The sequence below is a fragment of the Microchirus variegatus genome (assembly GCF_963457635.1).
Source record: "Microchirus variegatus genome assembly, chromosome: 6".
NCBI classification, from domain to species: Eukaryota; Metazoa; Chordata; class Actinopteri; order Pleuronectiformes; family Soleidae; genus Microchirus; species Microchirus variegatus.
Genome location: NC_139807.1, coordinates 28,162,193 through 28,179,599, shown reverse-complemented (window position 1 = coordinate 28,179,599; position 17,407 = coordinate 28,162,193). Strand labels below are relative to the sequence as shown.

Here is a 17,407-nt window from a genome sequence, read left to right as displayed (position 1 = left end):
ACGTGAGATGCAAGATGCAGAAAAAACTCACACAAGCAAATCAGTTAGAGAAAGAAAACAAGGTTTTCAACTAAGTGAAAGCAAAGATTTCTATTTGTCTCGTTCGTGATACAGTGCACACAGAAAACAACCCAGATGTTTTTGTTTCATCCAATAATCCTTTCTTTAAAATGGCTTAAGCCCCAACGTCCTGACTTATGCTGTAAAAAGGAAGGCTGATGTATATTCAGTTAATGTTGACCTGAAGTAAATTGTTTTTCACTCGACCGCTGATGTTAAATGCACAAATTTCCTTTTGTAGAATTAGGGAAATGCCCTTCTTGTCTCTTCGCTCGATTTGAAAACAGGAGGCGTGGAGACAATCTGAGCACAATTTCCTCTGTTAGGTGAGAGGTGTCCGTTGTAATCAGAGAAGGACAGGCAGCGATGGAGCCATTGTTTCCCTGCTGGTCCACGGGCTCATCCTGCCTCTGTGTGGGCCACTAATGAAGAGGGGCATGTTGCGCGGGGATAGTTTACCCTCCCGCTCTCCTGTGAGTTGAGAACGAGAGCCAATCTGTCAGGAAAACATTGAGTGAAATTGCCCTGTGGTACAGCAACGCCCGGTGACAGCCACTCGCAGACTGCCAGCCAGCAGACTGATGCTATCGCCGCTGTATTGACAAGCAAATTACAGTCTCCAACACTCAAAAAGCCTCCTAGAAGATTCATTTACATCCATCAGCTTTAAGCCTTTGTTACCTCGCCGGGGGTTTCTTCTCTTAAGGGCAGGGGAAGGAGGGAGGATCCCAGACTGTTATGACACGAGGAGATTGTGAAGAGACTGTGCAGCCAACATTAAGACTGACGGAGCGGCGATGCTCGCTGACTGGATGGCTGATCACATTACCTCTGCTGCATTGTGGGAATTAATTATTCCAATCAGATCATTTTTTAAGGTTCATATATTGCACAATCTAAACTGAGTAAATTGGTGGAAATTATATGTTGCCATGCAGCTGACAGGGAGAGATGTCTTAATGGTGTTCAGCCATATGTGTTGTGCGTGTGTGTGTGTGTTGTGTACTTGCAGATGGAACAGGTTTAGTCACTTCACTTTTACTTTTTAGTCATTCCAGTTAAAGCAAATAGAGTTAAAACTGTTTTTAACACAGAAGCATTGTTTATGATAATTCTCTTTTTCACTCGACATGCATGCATACGCCGAAGTAGAGCTTCGGCGTAAACAATTCATCGATTAATCCATTCTTAAAGCGGACCTAGAGTGGTCCTGTTGCACATATATGTTAGTTATGGAGGTCTACTTAGGGGCGCTTTCACACCACTAGTTCGATTATTTGATCCGCACCAGGCAATACAATTGTTATTATGTAACATATGACTCCAGTGTGGTCCGCTTTCACACCAGCAAACGAACCAAAATTGGCCCGATTGACATTTCATCAATATGTTTATATCTTCCGGTAGAAAAGCGCCAATTTTGACTCACTATGGAGCAACACGTTCGCACATTGCTACTTGCTCAGATCTTCGTTTATTACATTCTCTGTATTGGCCATTTCTTTTTTTGGCGGTCCCGGTCCGCTTGATTTGATCCGGACCCGAGTGCGATTGATGCTTTCATACCAACGAAAACGAAACGAACTAGAGTTTTTGGTTCGAATGGATCGTTTGGTGCGCACCAACTGCTGTTGATGTGAAAGCGCCCTTGCATACACTGAAATGTTTGTTTAGAACCCACCAGGGCTTCTTAAACAAGGTAAGGACGCAGATACACACTTAAAAACAGCGTTAATTGGAACTTCCGGTCTAGGTCCGCTTTAATCGATTACTAAATGAATTAAATGAAACTATTTTGATGATGGATTAATCGGTTTGAAGCGTGCTGCTGCTGCTGCTGCTATTATTGCTTTAAAAGGGGAGGAGACTGTAACTGTAACTTCATTGACCGTCTGGATCGATATACAACGTTTTTAATCATAATAACGGGCTCTTGGTGCTTTGTAGAGGAAGTGGCAGCGGTCACATGGTTTGTTGATCCCGAGCCATGCAGAAAAGGGCATGTTTGACTTGCCTTGCTGTTTTAAGGGGAGCCTCTCTATACGCAGGGTAAATAGCAGCCAGCAGGCGGAAATATGTGACAGGCTTCAATTAATGGAAAATGCACCTCTTTTTGTTGACTGTGTACTGGAAAGGTCAGCCAAGCCGTGGTTTTTTTGGAGGCAGTGTTTTTGCACCATTTCCCAGGGTTAGATACATAATCAGAATGAATGACTGCAGACCTGCCTGCCCTCCTCACCCCAACCTTCAGATATGACTGTCTCATCTGACCTCATGCACCACCATAAATAGACTCTGCATGCCTGAGTCTGTCTGTCTGTCTGTCTGTCTGTCTGAACAACCACTCTTTTCCAACGGACTTTGCTTTGATACACAAGCTAAACTCCAACAACAAATTTACTTGTGCTTCCTCCTTCGTTTACTTTCATGGACACGTGTGCGAGAAGAAAAACCTCAGCTTGTCCATGTTTAGTCTTTTTGTTTGTTAAGAATCTAATTTTAATGAAAAAAAAAAGAATCACGTTCGCTGTGGTGACTTAAAGGTGAAGTAAGTAGTTTATAGTGCCATCTAGAGGAGAGGCTGAAATGTACAACAACGACTGCTCCTCTGCTCACCTCCTCCCTTCCCTGAGCGCTACGGTATCCGCAGCTGGTCAAATGTCGTCCTCGTCGTCTTTCTCCGTGTCAGCAGATGAGGTTCGTGAGGCGAGGGAGAGGGCGAGCTACCGCGGCCGTAGCAGACGAAGCGGAGAGAGAGGAGGCGGGACTTCCGCTACAAGTAAAGCGACGCTTGATTTGTTCTCTCGCGTTTGTCCTTACAGGCTCCGGTAGAAACATGGCGTCTCGCTGCTAACAGTGACTATGCAACCGTGGCCCGCGACCATGTTATTTTACATGACTTTTTGAAACACTACGAAAATGAAACAAAAACTATTATACAGCGACTAGACAATGCAGGAGCACATAATATGTATAAAAAAGTAGATTTTGGGTCATATAAACCCATAAATACTACACAGTGTCCCTTTAAGTGTTCTAATCTTTTGCTCTTGAAGAACAATTCTGATTTCTAGATATGCTTAAAATCCAGTTACCGGCTTCTTTTAACTTTTATGGAAATAAGAAAGTCTGAAAACTTATGCACCAACTGAAGAGGCTGTGATTAACTATTATATTTCTCACAACGTCGGAGCATGGATGGCAGTTAATTATCGATATTAAGCATTTTGTCCTCAGGTGAAGCTGTGACCTGGGTTCAGTTCTCTTCTGAAAAGCTGTTAGAAAAGCCTGTAGGGTTTGGAACCACTCCCAAAATCGCTGTTGCCTAATAATCCTTAACTGAGTTTCACATACTGTACCACACGTCGGTTTTTTTCCTTTCTTATTTGTAAAAAAAAAACAAACAAAAAAACAGTTAATTGTAACAGCAGTTAAATAAAGGAGATGTTTGATTCCACACACTGATAAATTCACTGGCAGGCGATTAAGGAAACTAAAGGGATTCTTATTTCCTCTAATAACTATTATCTTCCTTTGCTCCTCTGCTGGGCAGATCATAAATCCTCCTATAAAATGGGATTAAATTACATATGTAAGATGATCAGCACGTGTTAGCCAGGGGCTTCCAGAATTATTTAGTGTGCGGCTCGTCACTCAGCGTACAGCTGCTTAGCCGTTCTCCCTGCCCAGGGCTTTGGCGGGCGTCCCAAGCATTCTTTGTCGTAGCGCCGTACATACCTGGAGCTGGAGGGGGCTGAGTCCTGACGCTGCTGCAGCTGCCATTGTGGATGGAATGAACTGCATCGGGTAGTTATCACCTGTCAAGAGAGGGAGAGAGAGACAATAACAATGCATCACAGGTCCAGACAATGAGCGCGGGCGAGTGCCAACACGGATCGGCGCGGGCCCTCCGCTAACTCTGCCACAGCGATGTGGCACATTGCAACGAGGAACCTCGGCTCCGAGCCCAAACATCTGCATTAACAAAAGGCTGATCTAGTGCTAGTGGAGCGGGATTACTGCGGAACATTTCACACCGTTCCCTGCTGGAAACGTATCATGACAGCGAAATAAAACTTATGTTATGGATGCATGCATGCATGTGTGTGTGTGCGTGTGTGTTCGCAATAAATGTTATAACTATCCCCCTGGTATTCAATTAGTGGTTATGTAAAAAAAAAAAAAAAAAGGCTCAGCGTGTTCTCTCAGGCAGTTGGTACAGCTGTAGACTTGTCTGGCTATTGTTCAACACTACATTGTTTGTGTCTGAGTGATAGCTTTGGCAGCCAAGTGAAAGCACTTGTGTATGTGAACTGGTTAGAACAAGTGTGCAGTCACAATAACAAGGGTAACACACACACACACACACACACATACACATTCTTGTCTCGCCTTGTCACTGTGATCAAGCAAGAAATAATAGGTTTCCATATAGCCGCCGTATTCATTACTATTGACAGTGTTGCCCTGGCATCAGCATGTTTGTCAGATAAAGCGGCTGCAGTGTGAGTGATATCCACGGGGGTACACGGCCCCAGTGAGACGGGCCAGCACAGTGTTTGTAGAGAGGAGGGTGGTTTGAAGCATATGTCTGGAGTGGAGTGGGGGGCGGTGGGGGTGGGGGGGGTTAGTTGGCCTTCGCTCAGACCCCACTTCTGCCTGTCACTTCTCCCCACAAACATATGGAGCCATTAAGCCACAGACAAGGCAAATGCATGGACCTTCTCTTTCACTTTGCCCCTCGCGATGCGCGCCTCACTTTTTGCAATCTTGTACAAGCGCAGCACAATGTGATACACGCCATGGAAATTCAATCCCCCCATTTAGGGAGCAAATAAAATCACACAGCGGAGGTGGTTTCAAATAGTGCTGGTGTTGGATGTGTGGTTATTTCTATGCCTCCTCTTTCTTTGGCATCACTTTCTTTCTGTCTCTCTCTCTCTCGCTCTGTGCTCTCTGTGACGTAAGGCTTTGGGAATAATAAATGACTGGGTGTCTTTTAGATGTCATGTGAAACCTGGGGAGGGGTCATGTGCTAAGTGAGCACCCCCACCCACTGCTTGGGGGGCTCTCAGGCTCCGAGGTCTGGCTCTTTCTCCGATTGCGCAGAATCTGCGTCGAGGCAACAGACTCAAGGAATTACATTTAAATCTGTGTTTCTGTTTGTTGTTGTTATTAAACTCTCCGTGGCCCATGATCCCATGCCGTGCTCGGGGGGTCTGAGGTCCGTGAGAGCAGAGCAGGTGACGCCGTGGTCAGAGCAGGCTATATTTCCCTGCTCATGTGATGCTGAAATACAAGACATAAATCGGGGGCTAAGGATTGACAGATGTACAGTAGCTGAAATCCTTTATTAGTCCGGATCAAATGATGATGCATGTAGGGACTCAAACTTGATCTACTAACACTCTCAGTATGTTTCCATGCATAGTGGAGTCAAGCTACGTTGTTTTACAGGACTACGTGTTGCGTTAACGTTGGCGCTAGGCCGTGGATTGGAGACCTCTGCTGTAACATATATGTATGTATATATTTTTCTTAACTTTTACACAGTAGCCGTATAAACCAACATATCAGATAAATGTTTTTCATTGACAACTGGAAATAATAATAAGAATACAAGTTTTAAGCGTCACTCATGTGACGCCTTTGAGAAAGACTGGCAAAGAGAACTGTGTGAGATCATTCTGCAGCTTCATTAAGCCCAATTTATACTCCGTCGTAGAGCCTCTGCGTCGTCTCCGACTGCACGAAATATTTTTTAAGTGTCCGTCACTCCGTCAAGGGACAACGGAGACGGCAAGAGCTGCGATTGGTCCTCAGGACAGGCCGAGCGAAGGTGCTCTGTGCCGGCTCACAGTGCGCACCGAGCGTCCACAGAGGCGGAGCTGATCACCGCCGACAACATCGCTGCCAAACTATAAATACGTCATATCTTAATACACACAGCACATGTTTAGACTCTAAATGGCCAATTTCTCGCCTCAAATTATCCTAAAACTGCGTTCCGTGACACAGAAAAGTGAGAAACGGCCACTGTTTCAACAACAACAACAGTCTTTCTCTCTCGGACGCCATTGCTAAATGTAGCCAGAAGCACAACAACCTTGCGCAGCGACCCCTACTAACGCATTACGCAGTCGGAGAAGTATAATGTGGCCTTTAGAGGCTCATCAGACTGATTGCGGCCACGTCTGTGTCAACAGACCGGGGAGTCCGACTCGTACCTATTTGTTTAACGGACGAGTCGATGACTCCGTGGCTGTGCTTGTCTACCGTGGAAGAGCAGGCCATTGAGCACAGCCAGTGGACACCGTGATGACTTGCTACTGCGGTGCTAGAATGACCCCGTTTCCATGTGAGCACCACAGGGCTGGGGGTCATAAGCAGCCGTCCCTGGGGGCTGTCTCATCATGATAACATCAGATTAGTGTGCCTTAGTCTTGGAATTGAGTGCTCGGCCACTCACTTCACGGAGGAAGGACGCGGCAGCATCCTGTATGCACGGCGGGTGGCGATGATAACATTGTACTCTCTGGAAATATTGTGTATATTGTGTTGGAGCGATTGAAATGATAGATTTTTATTTTTTTTTGAAAATACCTCTTCTCACTGCGAGAGTTTTATTTTCAGACCCCCTTTTGCTATTTCTTCATGAACTCATGAATTATCCAGAAAGCGTACACACGGCGACCCCCTGACCATGATTCTGTAATAGCTCCTGTGATTTGAACTAAAACATTTTCCTTGTCAAATCTATTGTGCAGCACGCTGGTAAAAAAGACTCCCCCTCAGGCACTTTGTTTTAAGCTGTCATGGCTCCATAGTTCCAAAATAGCTGACTTTCTTTTTCATCCTGTGGGTTTTTATAGTTAATTCATTAACTGCACTACCACACCTTTTTTCTGATGTTCCGCTGTGAACCTGCTGACTTCCTTTCTCCGCGTTCAGCCCTCGTCTTTTGTTCTGATGATGTTTTTTACGGCAGACAAACATGTTTGGATTTGTCTTTGTATAATTGTTTACACTACTGTTCAAAAGTTTGGGCTCACCTGTACAATTTGTTTGTGTTTTTCCATTAAAAGTCAGACTTTTATTCATCAAAAGAGTTGCAAAATTAACAGAAAATAGTCAAAACATTAGAAAAAATGATTTTTAGTCAAAATAATAATTTCGCCCTTTCGTCAAAGAACCAGCAAAACTGTTCTCAGCTGTGCTAACATCATCGCACAAGGGTTTTGAAGGGTTTTCTAATCATCCAATAGCCTTCTAACGCAATTAGCAAACACAATGTACCATTAGAACACTGGAAATGTATACTCTATACACCTATGTACATATTCCAGAGTCTAGAATAGTTGTTTACCACATTAACAATGTATAGAATGTATTTCTGATTCATTTAATGTTAGATTCGTCCTTCTTCCTTAAAAATAAGGACATTTCTAAGTGACCCCAAACTTTTGAAAGATAGTGTATGTATACAGTAGCATTATTTGAAACCACATCTTTAATTTCCCACAATAACACGAGGGTGTACGAGGCAGAACATCAGTCAACATGTTGCAGCAAACACTCAGAAAGAAATGCTTTTCAAGCTGCGGCTCTTGTCTTTACTCAATTTGAAAGACAAAGCAGGAGAAAGAGATTTGTTGTTACAAGCAGTGAAAACCTGTTCCTAACCCCCGTCCAAGAAACTCCTCATCTAATAATTGTCCCTTTTTTTTTTTTATGACTTAACTTTGCTGTCAAATGGGCATAATCGTGTGAGATTAAAATGGCATGTCGTCGGTAACAACAGGAAGGACTTTAGAGTTTTCGGGGTGGATCCTTTGTGTTTATTGGATCAGTGGATACTTAAAAAAAAAAAAAAAAAAAAAAGGACGATTACAGCCGGCTCACTCCTGAAAGATACTTTCATGTCAAAGACATGTTTACATTCCTCGGCTTCTCTGCCCATATCTATTGTTCCACTTAGATGAGAACATTCCCAGGCTTGGTCTGAAGTCCAAGTTCAGACAGAGCAGAGCATGTCAGTGGCCTCAAGTGGGAATGTTAGTTCCTGTGCGTCTCTGTTACATGTTGGCATGTTGTGTAACAACAAAAGTCATACAAATTGTAACTGAAACTGAAGTTAATCGATTATTAGTCAATTACTAAATTAATCTTCACCTATTTTGATATTTGAAAAAGTTTTTTTTAATGATTAAAACAAGATTTGTGATTGTTTTTGCTTCTTAGATGTGGATATTTTCTTTGTTTCTTTTCTCCACACAACCATCGTGTTGGTTTGTGGACAAAACAAGACATTCGAGAACATCCTCGTTTCCAGGTCTGACAAACGCCGATCGACGTTTTTAACAATAAGAATTCGTACGATTCACGAGTTTGTATCAGATAATGTGATAATGTGATCACACGACGGCAAACTTGTGACAAAAGTTAACATTTATTCATTCAAAACAAATAGAAACTTACTTGCTGTACAAAATAATTAACTTGCATAAATAAAAGCTAAGGCTAGCTGCCCTAATTCTCCCAGAAGTTACAACAATAAACTGTACACAAACAACACAAACTGGTGTTTTGTGTGGTTTTTAAAAAATAGAAACTTTAAAACTTAAAAAAAAAAGAGAAAATAATCGACATAGAATAACCTATCACGAAAATAATCGTTAATTGCAGCTGTAGTCATGATGCATAATATAAGACATGGGGGGGGGGGGAGAAAAGAGAAAGTTGCAAGCCTACCTGGCTTATAAGACATTCCTGGGGGGAAGAGAAAGCCTTGCTGTGCGGCGGCGGCGGCTGCCAGAGTGCGTTGGTCGTGTGGAAAAATGGGGATCATGAGCGGAGGCATGTGACCCTGGACCTGCTGAACAGATAGGGAGCAGAGATCAGAGAGAGAGAGAGAGGCCTTAGCACAAGGCACGGTTCACAGAAACACACAGAGGCACAGAGATCACAGCTCTGCCTAACGCGTGCTGACAGAGGGGGGGGCTCTGCGGCCAAATGACGGCCCTGACGGAGTTACCGAGTCTGCTCTTAATAATCCGAACCACAATTTTTACCTTTCTAACATCAAAGGCATTGTTTCAGCATCAGGTAGAAGAGGTAACATGTGGGACAGAGAGTGGACAGGAGAGGCTCTAAGGCATTGGTTCTCAAAGTTTTGATACCTGAGGGCCAATTTAGGAACCCAACATTGGACTGAGGGCCGCCAAAGGAAAAAAAAACAGAAAGAAATCCCATTTGTAATAATTTTAATGACCAGATTGCAGTTCTACACTTTAGCATTAAGTAATATAAGCGTTAATATAATGTAATTTAAGGATTAATATAATAACGCTTTATAATTTACTGGGTAATTAAACAGTATTTTGGCCATTGTTCTTACCTTCTAATTACAGGTTAATACCAAGTTACACATTTCTGTTACCATATATTTACTGGGTAAATAGCTAGTAATTGGGGGCTGTAGCTACCTGCTTATTACCAGCTTATAACCCAATAATACACTAAAATTCACCATATAGAAACCAGGTAAATACTCAGTATTTTTGTTTACACTTATTGGTCTGTGTCCAGTAATGTCCAATAAACATTTAACAAGCTTAGTAGCTCCTGGATTAAAACTATCAACTGTAATTCACTGCGGGCCGCCAGAAATGTTTCTGCGGGCCGCCATTGGCCCCCGGGCCGCACTTTCAATGTCCAATGGATACTAGGGATGTGAATCTTTGGGTGGCTCACAATTCTATTCGATTCCTATTATTAGGGTCACGATTCGATTCAAAATCGGTTCTCGATTCAACCTATTCAGTTCATACGATTCTCGAGTTTGTATGAGATAATGTGATCACACGACGGCAAACTTATGATAAAAAGTTAACATTTATTCATTCAAAACAAATAAAAACTTACTTGCTGTACAAAGTAATTAACTTGCATAAATAAAAGCTTAGGCTAGCTGCCCTTTTTCTCCCAGAAGTTACAACAATAAACTGTACACAAACAACACAAACTGGTGTTTTGTGTGGTTTTAAAAAAATTGAAAATTGAAACTTTAAACTTTTTTTTTTTTTTTTTCAAAAATCGATTTTTGAAGTTTATGAATCCATTCAGAAGCGTGGATGATTAGAAACGCGATTCCTATGTGAATCAATTTTTTTCCCACACCCCTACTGGATACAGACCAATAAGTGTGAACTATAGAACTTTTTTTCTTGTTTTTTTTCCTTTGGCGGCCCTCAGTCCAATATTGGGTTCCTAAATTGGCCCTCAGGTATCAAAACTTTGAGAACCTCTGCTCTGAGGCATCTGGAGACAAAACCTGCATGTGCTGAAAGATGCATTCACCAAAAAGTGGTCTAAACACACACACACACACACACACACACACACACACACACACACACACACACACACACACACACACGCACACACACTCCTTGAGGGAAGATCAGCGAGTCACACAGTCTTGGATGATCATTGACTCAGATGATAAAAGCCTAAAGACAATTCAGTAATTTACTACGACTGTTTTGACCACAGGGAAAAATACTGTATTTAATTTTAAAGTCATCTTCTGCCTGCGTCTGTTCCACTGCTGACTCGTCTACTGGGGATAAATCGGCACAAACTCCGTGCATGTGTGTGTGTGTCAAGGGGTGGCTGAGTAGCGTATGTCTAAGGGGGGTTTTCTGTACACATGTTTTCGAGGTCCAATCGCACTGTCCTATCCCACTTCCTGAAACTCTCATGATGAGGAGCAGCTCTGCTACCGCGGGGCTGCAAGAGTTAATCTAGCACTGAGCCAGCGCTACCTCAGGGGAACCTGCCTGGAAAATGGGTTAATAAAGGTCATTCCCCCCCACCCCCAATATAAACACTTTACAGAATGTTTCTCCATTCGTCCCTCCTTAAAATCAACTCGCAATAAAAACGGGTCTGGGTGCAATTACCGCCGCTGCATTGGGGCATGAAATCAACCTGCTCTGAGCAGACCCCCACCCTCCACCCCCCATGTTCTGGCTGAGGTCTGCTACGATCTCGCCCCCCCCCCCCCCCGTAGACCCCCGCACCAAAGTGGCTGCACCCGGTTTCTCTCACAAAAACTACTTAAAACTACTTTATTGATCCGTCCAGAGGTGCAGAGCTCGACTGAAAAAATCCAAATAAACGTGAAATATTTTTATTTTATGTCCACTGAGCTTTTACCAAAGTGCAAGTGCAGGAAGTTGCAGTGCAAGAAGAATAGAAAAAAAGTATGTCATTCTTCTCCTCAAAGTGATCCTGTTAAAAAATGTGCTGTCGCTGCAGAAGAAAAACAAACGTGCGAGGAGAGACGGCGACAAATGACCTTAAATAAAACGCTGCTTTATAGGGATTTGTGGGATTTGTGTTCCAAGTTTCCAGGCTGCATGGATGAAACGATGGATTTTGGCCTTGCGCGTACGGAACATATGGAAAAATACAATAATTAATGTCACAACATGAGGCAGGGCCAGTGACAGGTGGGGGGGGGGTGAGACACTGGGGGAACACAGTTTTTCTCTGTCTGTGTATTTGGACTGTAAAACCAGATGGAGTCTGTTTCTGAATGTGTGGTACAGTCACAGAAAGGCTCCCTCAAGTCCACATGCCTGCCTCCGCGTGTGTGTGTGTGTTACAGATGTATTGCATAAATGAACTAACACACTTCGCCAGTAAATAAAAGGTTATGTCATTTTTTTTTTCTCTCTCTCTCTCGAAGTTATGTTATTGACGGCCAAATATTTGAAATATTTGAAATAAATACAGAAAAACGAAACGTCACTCACTCACTGTTTCCAGTAGTGATGATGATTTAAAACGGCCCTTCGTAATACATTATTCACGACTCTCTGTGCACATGTTCTTTTTGCTCGCAGATAAAAAAAAAACAATCTCTCAAGTCAAAGTATCAGCGAATGCAGCTGCACCTTAAAGTGTAACATTTAAAGTTAAAGACAAACATACACGTACACTACCGTGCAAAAGTTTGGGGTCACCTATAAAATTTTTGTTGTGTTTTCCATTAAAAGTCACACTTGTATTGATAAAAAGAGTTGCAAAATGAATAGAAAATATAGTCAAGACATTGACAAGATTAGAAATTATGATTTTCATTCAAAATAGAGCTGCAACTAATGATTATTTTAATCTGTCGATTATTTTCTCGATTAATCGATGAATCGTTTGGTCCATAAACCTGTCAAACCTGGAAATGACGATGTTCTTGAACGTCTTGTTTTGTCCACAAACCAAAATGATTCAGTTTTAATGATTTCTTTGTTACGTGGAGCAAAAAAACCAAGAAAATATTCACATTTAAGAAGCTAAAACGATCAGAAATCTTGTTTTAAGCATGAAAAAAGCTTCAAACCGATTATCGATTATCGAAATAGCTGCCGATTAATTTAGTAATCGTTTAATAATCGATTAATCGTTTCAGCTCTAATTCAAAATAATAATTTCGCCCTTTCGTCAAGGAACCAGCAAAACTGTTTTCAGCTGTTGCACAAGGGTTTTCAAGGGTTTTCTAATCGTCCAATAGCCTTCTAACGCGATTAGCGAACACAATGTACCATTAGAACACTGTAAATGGGCTTCTATACACCTATGTACATATTCCATTCCATGTTTGCATAGTCTTTTACCACATTAACAGTGTATTTATGATGCATTTAATGTTATATTCTTTGAAAAAAGTGCATTTTCCAAGCCTTTGAATGGTTGTGTACTCATGATCATCCTTTTTTTCAATCGTCACACAACAAGAGAACAGAAAAAACTGCGGCGATACAAACACAGCAGCATTAAATGCAGTGTTTCTATAAAGACATCAACAAAAGGCATCGGATAGTGGTGCCGTTTTCCCTCCGCTGCACATTAAATGTAAATGATATCATTTCATCTGGGGATATCAGCTTTTATTACGATTATTATCTTAAAATATGGGCCCCGAATATACAAGATTCATTGAGGCAGGACAGAGCGTAAATGTGCGCTGAAGGGGAAATTAAATGCATTGACTACGAATTGTTGTGATTTGCAGTAATGAGCTGCGCACATTATAGTTTAATTTACGGCAACTAATGTCCGAGAGAAGGCAAATCAGATTCCCAGGCTCTTCAAAGGTGGCGACATAACAGTAGAGTGAGCAGCAACATCTCAACATTTTCACAAATGCTTCTTCTTCTTCAAAAAAAGCAAATTAGTAGGAAAATTAAGAAGTTTTTTTTTTTTTTTTTAAGGAGAGAACAGAAAAAAATGCTCACATACTGTTTGCCTTCCACTCTCATTCAAGTTCACCCACGTATGGGCTGAGTGCCCAGGATTTTTCTCTTGCCAAGATGATCTTGAGGAGTCAGAGAATAAAGTGGAGCAGATGTGAGCGGGGCACTTGGGCAGCGTCCTCCCTTCTCCTCGTAAAATACGGCGCCATTGTTGTGCTGGCACTGCTCTTCCTTTGTCTTATGGCGCTGCTAAGTACTGGATAATGTAATTTCACACCATCTGCCCCCAGGCTTCATTAAAGATACATGAATGGGCTATCTTATGAGGAACAGGTGCTATTGTTTGTCCCTCAAGACCCCGCACTAAGGATCTGACTCGGAATACTTGAAGAGGAGCATCTGTAGTGATCAGTCAGACAGACTTGGCCGCGGCCCCCGTCTCTGCCAGCACGCGCTCTAACAGAGGTTTCAGAGGGGGAAACTCAGCCGTCTTGCAACATGTATCATCAATTCACGTGTCTGTAGCAGGCCAGCGCGCAATCTGTTTCCCTCACAAGGAGTTGCTGGGATTTGATAAATAGCACTGACTCGCAGTTGTGTAGCAAGTTGGTGTTTTCTCCTACTGCATTGTAGTTGCATAATTTGGCAGCTTTATGCCAAATTTGGATAACTTGACTTTTCAGCTTTTCAAATCAGGGATTTTATTAAAGCGGACCTAGACAGGAAGTTCCAAATAACGCTGTTTTTTAGTGTGTATCTGCGTCATTACGTTGTTTAAGAAGCCCTGAAGGTTCTAAACAAACAGTTCAGCCACTGCTGAGAACGCTGTGTTTTATTGTAATCTCGGGCTCAGTGAGATCTCTGAAAAAACCCGGTTCCGGTTACGTAAACAGCGGTTCTCCTGAACAGCAGATCGTCCTGCTCCGGGCACTAGTCCGGGCACATCCGGTTGCGTACATTGAACCGCAGAAGAAGAATATAACGTCTGTTGTGGAGGTGTTTCACAAGCGACAGTGTCTTCTGACTCTGGGTCTGACTCCGGGTCAAAGTCATAAAAGGGACTGCGGCGGGGAGTCGTGAAGAAGCTATTTTTTAAACATTGTTAAAACAATGTATTGATAATGTGTAGCAGTGCATCCACCGTTCCAGAGGGGGGAGCTGTGCTTCTGAGAGCGGGTGTGCTGAATACACTGGCCAATCACAAGACTCTGTCTTTTGGTGGTGAGAGAGTTGAGTCTCAAATCTCACGGCTGGGAAACAGCGTCAGAAAAGAGGATTTCTATCGGCTCGTTTACAGCAACTAGGAGGTTTTTGACCATAAAAACAAGTTAATGTATGTAAGTAGACCTCCATAACTAACATATATGTGCAACAGGACCACTCTAGGTCCGCTTTAAATGTCCTTCATTATAAAGGCATTTAAAAGCTTCTCATGATTTTTTTTAATACATATATATCAGAATTATATAGTTATATAGTAGTATTATGATTTGGTCCTGAGTGAAAGTTGAAGAAAAGCTGCCTTTTTTTTCTCTCCTATCACTGACAACAAACACACACTTTTTAAAACTGACGCACTAGTTCTTTGAAGTGTAGCCACGAAGTGTAACTATTATGTCACGTGAAAGATGCCATAGAAACACCGCGTAACACATTTCCTACCAGTGAGTAAGCGCCGAGTGCAAATGGAGACGTACGGCACATTACGGCTCTCACTTGGACCCCTGTCAACACCCGTGTTCCTCGGTGTCAGTGTTATAGCCTGTGCAAAAACACGGAGGAGGCCTGCTGGAGGCCCCCTGCTGGCTTTTCTCTCTAAAACCTACACTTCCAACACACTGAGCCACTCCAGATTTTCCTACTCTGTACCAAAGCTGGAAGTCGGAATCAGAAACTGTTTTTGAAACACAGCCAAGATGCGGAAAACAAACACTCGAAAATACAAATATTAACTATTTATATATACATATAACTATATAGAGTTATATATATATCCATATTTGAATATGGCTGTACTCTACGCGAAGCAAAAAAGAGGTTTTTATACAGCCCATGTTAACTAAATTAAAAGACGTCTACCTCAGTCTCACCTCGTTTCCAGCTCCAAAGCATCTGTGAGATCCTGGGTATAATATCCTGATTATCTTTCTACTTGACACCTTTTAAGACACCTCTCAAACAGATGCTTATCTTGGATATAATTTGCGTTCATTTGTCTCGAGAAAGAGATGTGAAAAAAAAAAAAAAAAAAAGGTACGACCACTTTAAAATAGACAGAAAACAATGTGAAGCTACAAGCACAAGTAGCCAAAACATTTTCCTAGAGCTTTTGTGGTGATAATGTTCCAAAATCATTTAGATTATAACAGATGCCTTTTTTTCACGAGGATGAGATCACAATCATCAGTAATTAGTGACGTCTCATTTTAATAAAAAATCGCTTCCACACTTTAGTAGCTGTCAGATCGGCAGCTCTCGCTAACTTCCTTTTTTTTCCCACATTTTTCTTTTTAGGAGGGGGAACTGTAATTTCACTCGGGGTGCGCAGTCGACTCCAGCTGTTGCTGTAAGAACTGATCGTTTACACTGTATTCTCTCCACTGAGCCGCACATCAAACCAAAATGCCTTGCTTAAACAAAGAAATCACCTATTTGTGATCTGTTTAAAGCATTGGTTCTCAAAGTGCGGCCCGGGGGCCAATGGCGGCCCGCAGAGACATTTCTGGCGGCCCGCAATGAATTACAGTTGATAGTTTTAATCCAGGAGCGACTAAGCTTGTTAAATGTTTATTGGACCTTACTGGATACAGACCAATAAGTGTAAACAACAATTCTGGGTATTGACCTGGTTTCTATATGGTGAATTTTAGTGTATTATTGGGTTATAAGCTGGTAATAAGCAGGTAGCTACAGCCCCCAATTACTAGCTATTTACCCAGTAAATTGTTCTTACCTTCTAGTAACACATTTCTGTTACCATATATTTAATACTCAAAATACTGGGTAATTACCCAGTAAATTACATTATATTAACACTTATATTACTTAACGCTTAACTGTAGAACTGCAATCTGGTCATTAAAATGATTACAAATGGGATTTCTTTCTGTTTTCCTCTTTGTTTATTGTTTCTTTGGCGGCCCTCAGTCCAATGTTGGGTTCCTAAATTGGCCCTCAGGTATCAAAACTTTGAGAACCCCTGGTTTAAAGGGGAAAAGTGATCTGGAGGAAGCCGGCAATTCTGGCTCCATCCCAACAGCAGCACACACACACACACAGTAAAACTGACACTAGACAGCAGGATATGTTTAACACCCGCCACTGTGTACACAGCCCGCTGGGTGTACACTGTACGAGAGCCTAACCAGCAGGAAAATCACTCAGTGGAAGCACTTCTACTCTGCTGAATCCTCTGTGTATAGCCTCAGGATCCCCCCCCCCCCCCCCCCCCCCCACAAACACATCCACACCCACCCCCAATGAAACAATCAGCACTTCGTCAAACAAATATTACTCCTTTTACTGCAGGTCATTTAATCGCCAGTTACGCTGTTCTGCAAGACGCGCGGCAGACGCCGCACATTGATCCAAAACAGAGGTGTGGTGGGTGCTGGCTGTTTGAATGTGTCTGTAGCTAATGGTAATCAGACAAAATAGATCAATAGATTTTCACTCGACTTTGATGCTGCAGACTCCCCTGCCCTTCTTTGAATCAAGGTTCTTCATATCACCACTCGCTAGACTGCAGCCACTGCTCGTCAGGAAGGGGAGGTTCAAAAATGAAGCGGAGAGGTCACTGACAAAGGATTCCTTTTTTCTCCTCACTTCCTGCGTCTAAATTTCTTGTAAAACACACTTTTTTCAAGATTCAAGAGTCAAGATTTTTACTTGTCACATGTGGATGTACAAGTACACCCCAGTGAAATGACATTGCAAAACAAGCACCTCTGTTCAACTGTGAAGCACTAATAAAAATTAAATGAAATAAAATAAAATACAACGAAACGAAATAAAATAAAATAAAATAAAATAAAATATAATATAATATAATATAATATAATATAATATAATATAATATAATATAATAT

At 42.1% G+C, this 17,407-nt stretch overlaps 1 protein-coding gene across 4 annotated transcripts in view; it reads right to left on the bottom strand.

Moving 5' to 3' along the window:
* Positions 1-17,407, bottom strand: part of sox6 (SRY-box transcription factor 6) — a 172,080-nt gene that overhangs the window by 36,180 nt on the left and 118,493 nt on the right. For all 4 annotated transcript variants that reach the window (XM_083890973.1, XM_083890976.1, XM_083890975.1 and 1 more), the window contains 2 exons: positions 8,812-8,932; positions 3,799-3,878 (listed from right to left, as the gene is read on the bottom strand). In XM_083890973.1, coding sequence (XP_083747099.1) covers positions 3,799-3,878; positions 8,812-8,932 — 201 coding nt within the window. The remainder of the gene's footprint in view (positions 1-3,798; positions 3,879-8,811; positions 8,933-17,407) is intronic.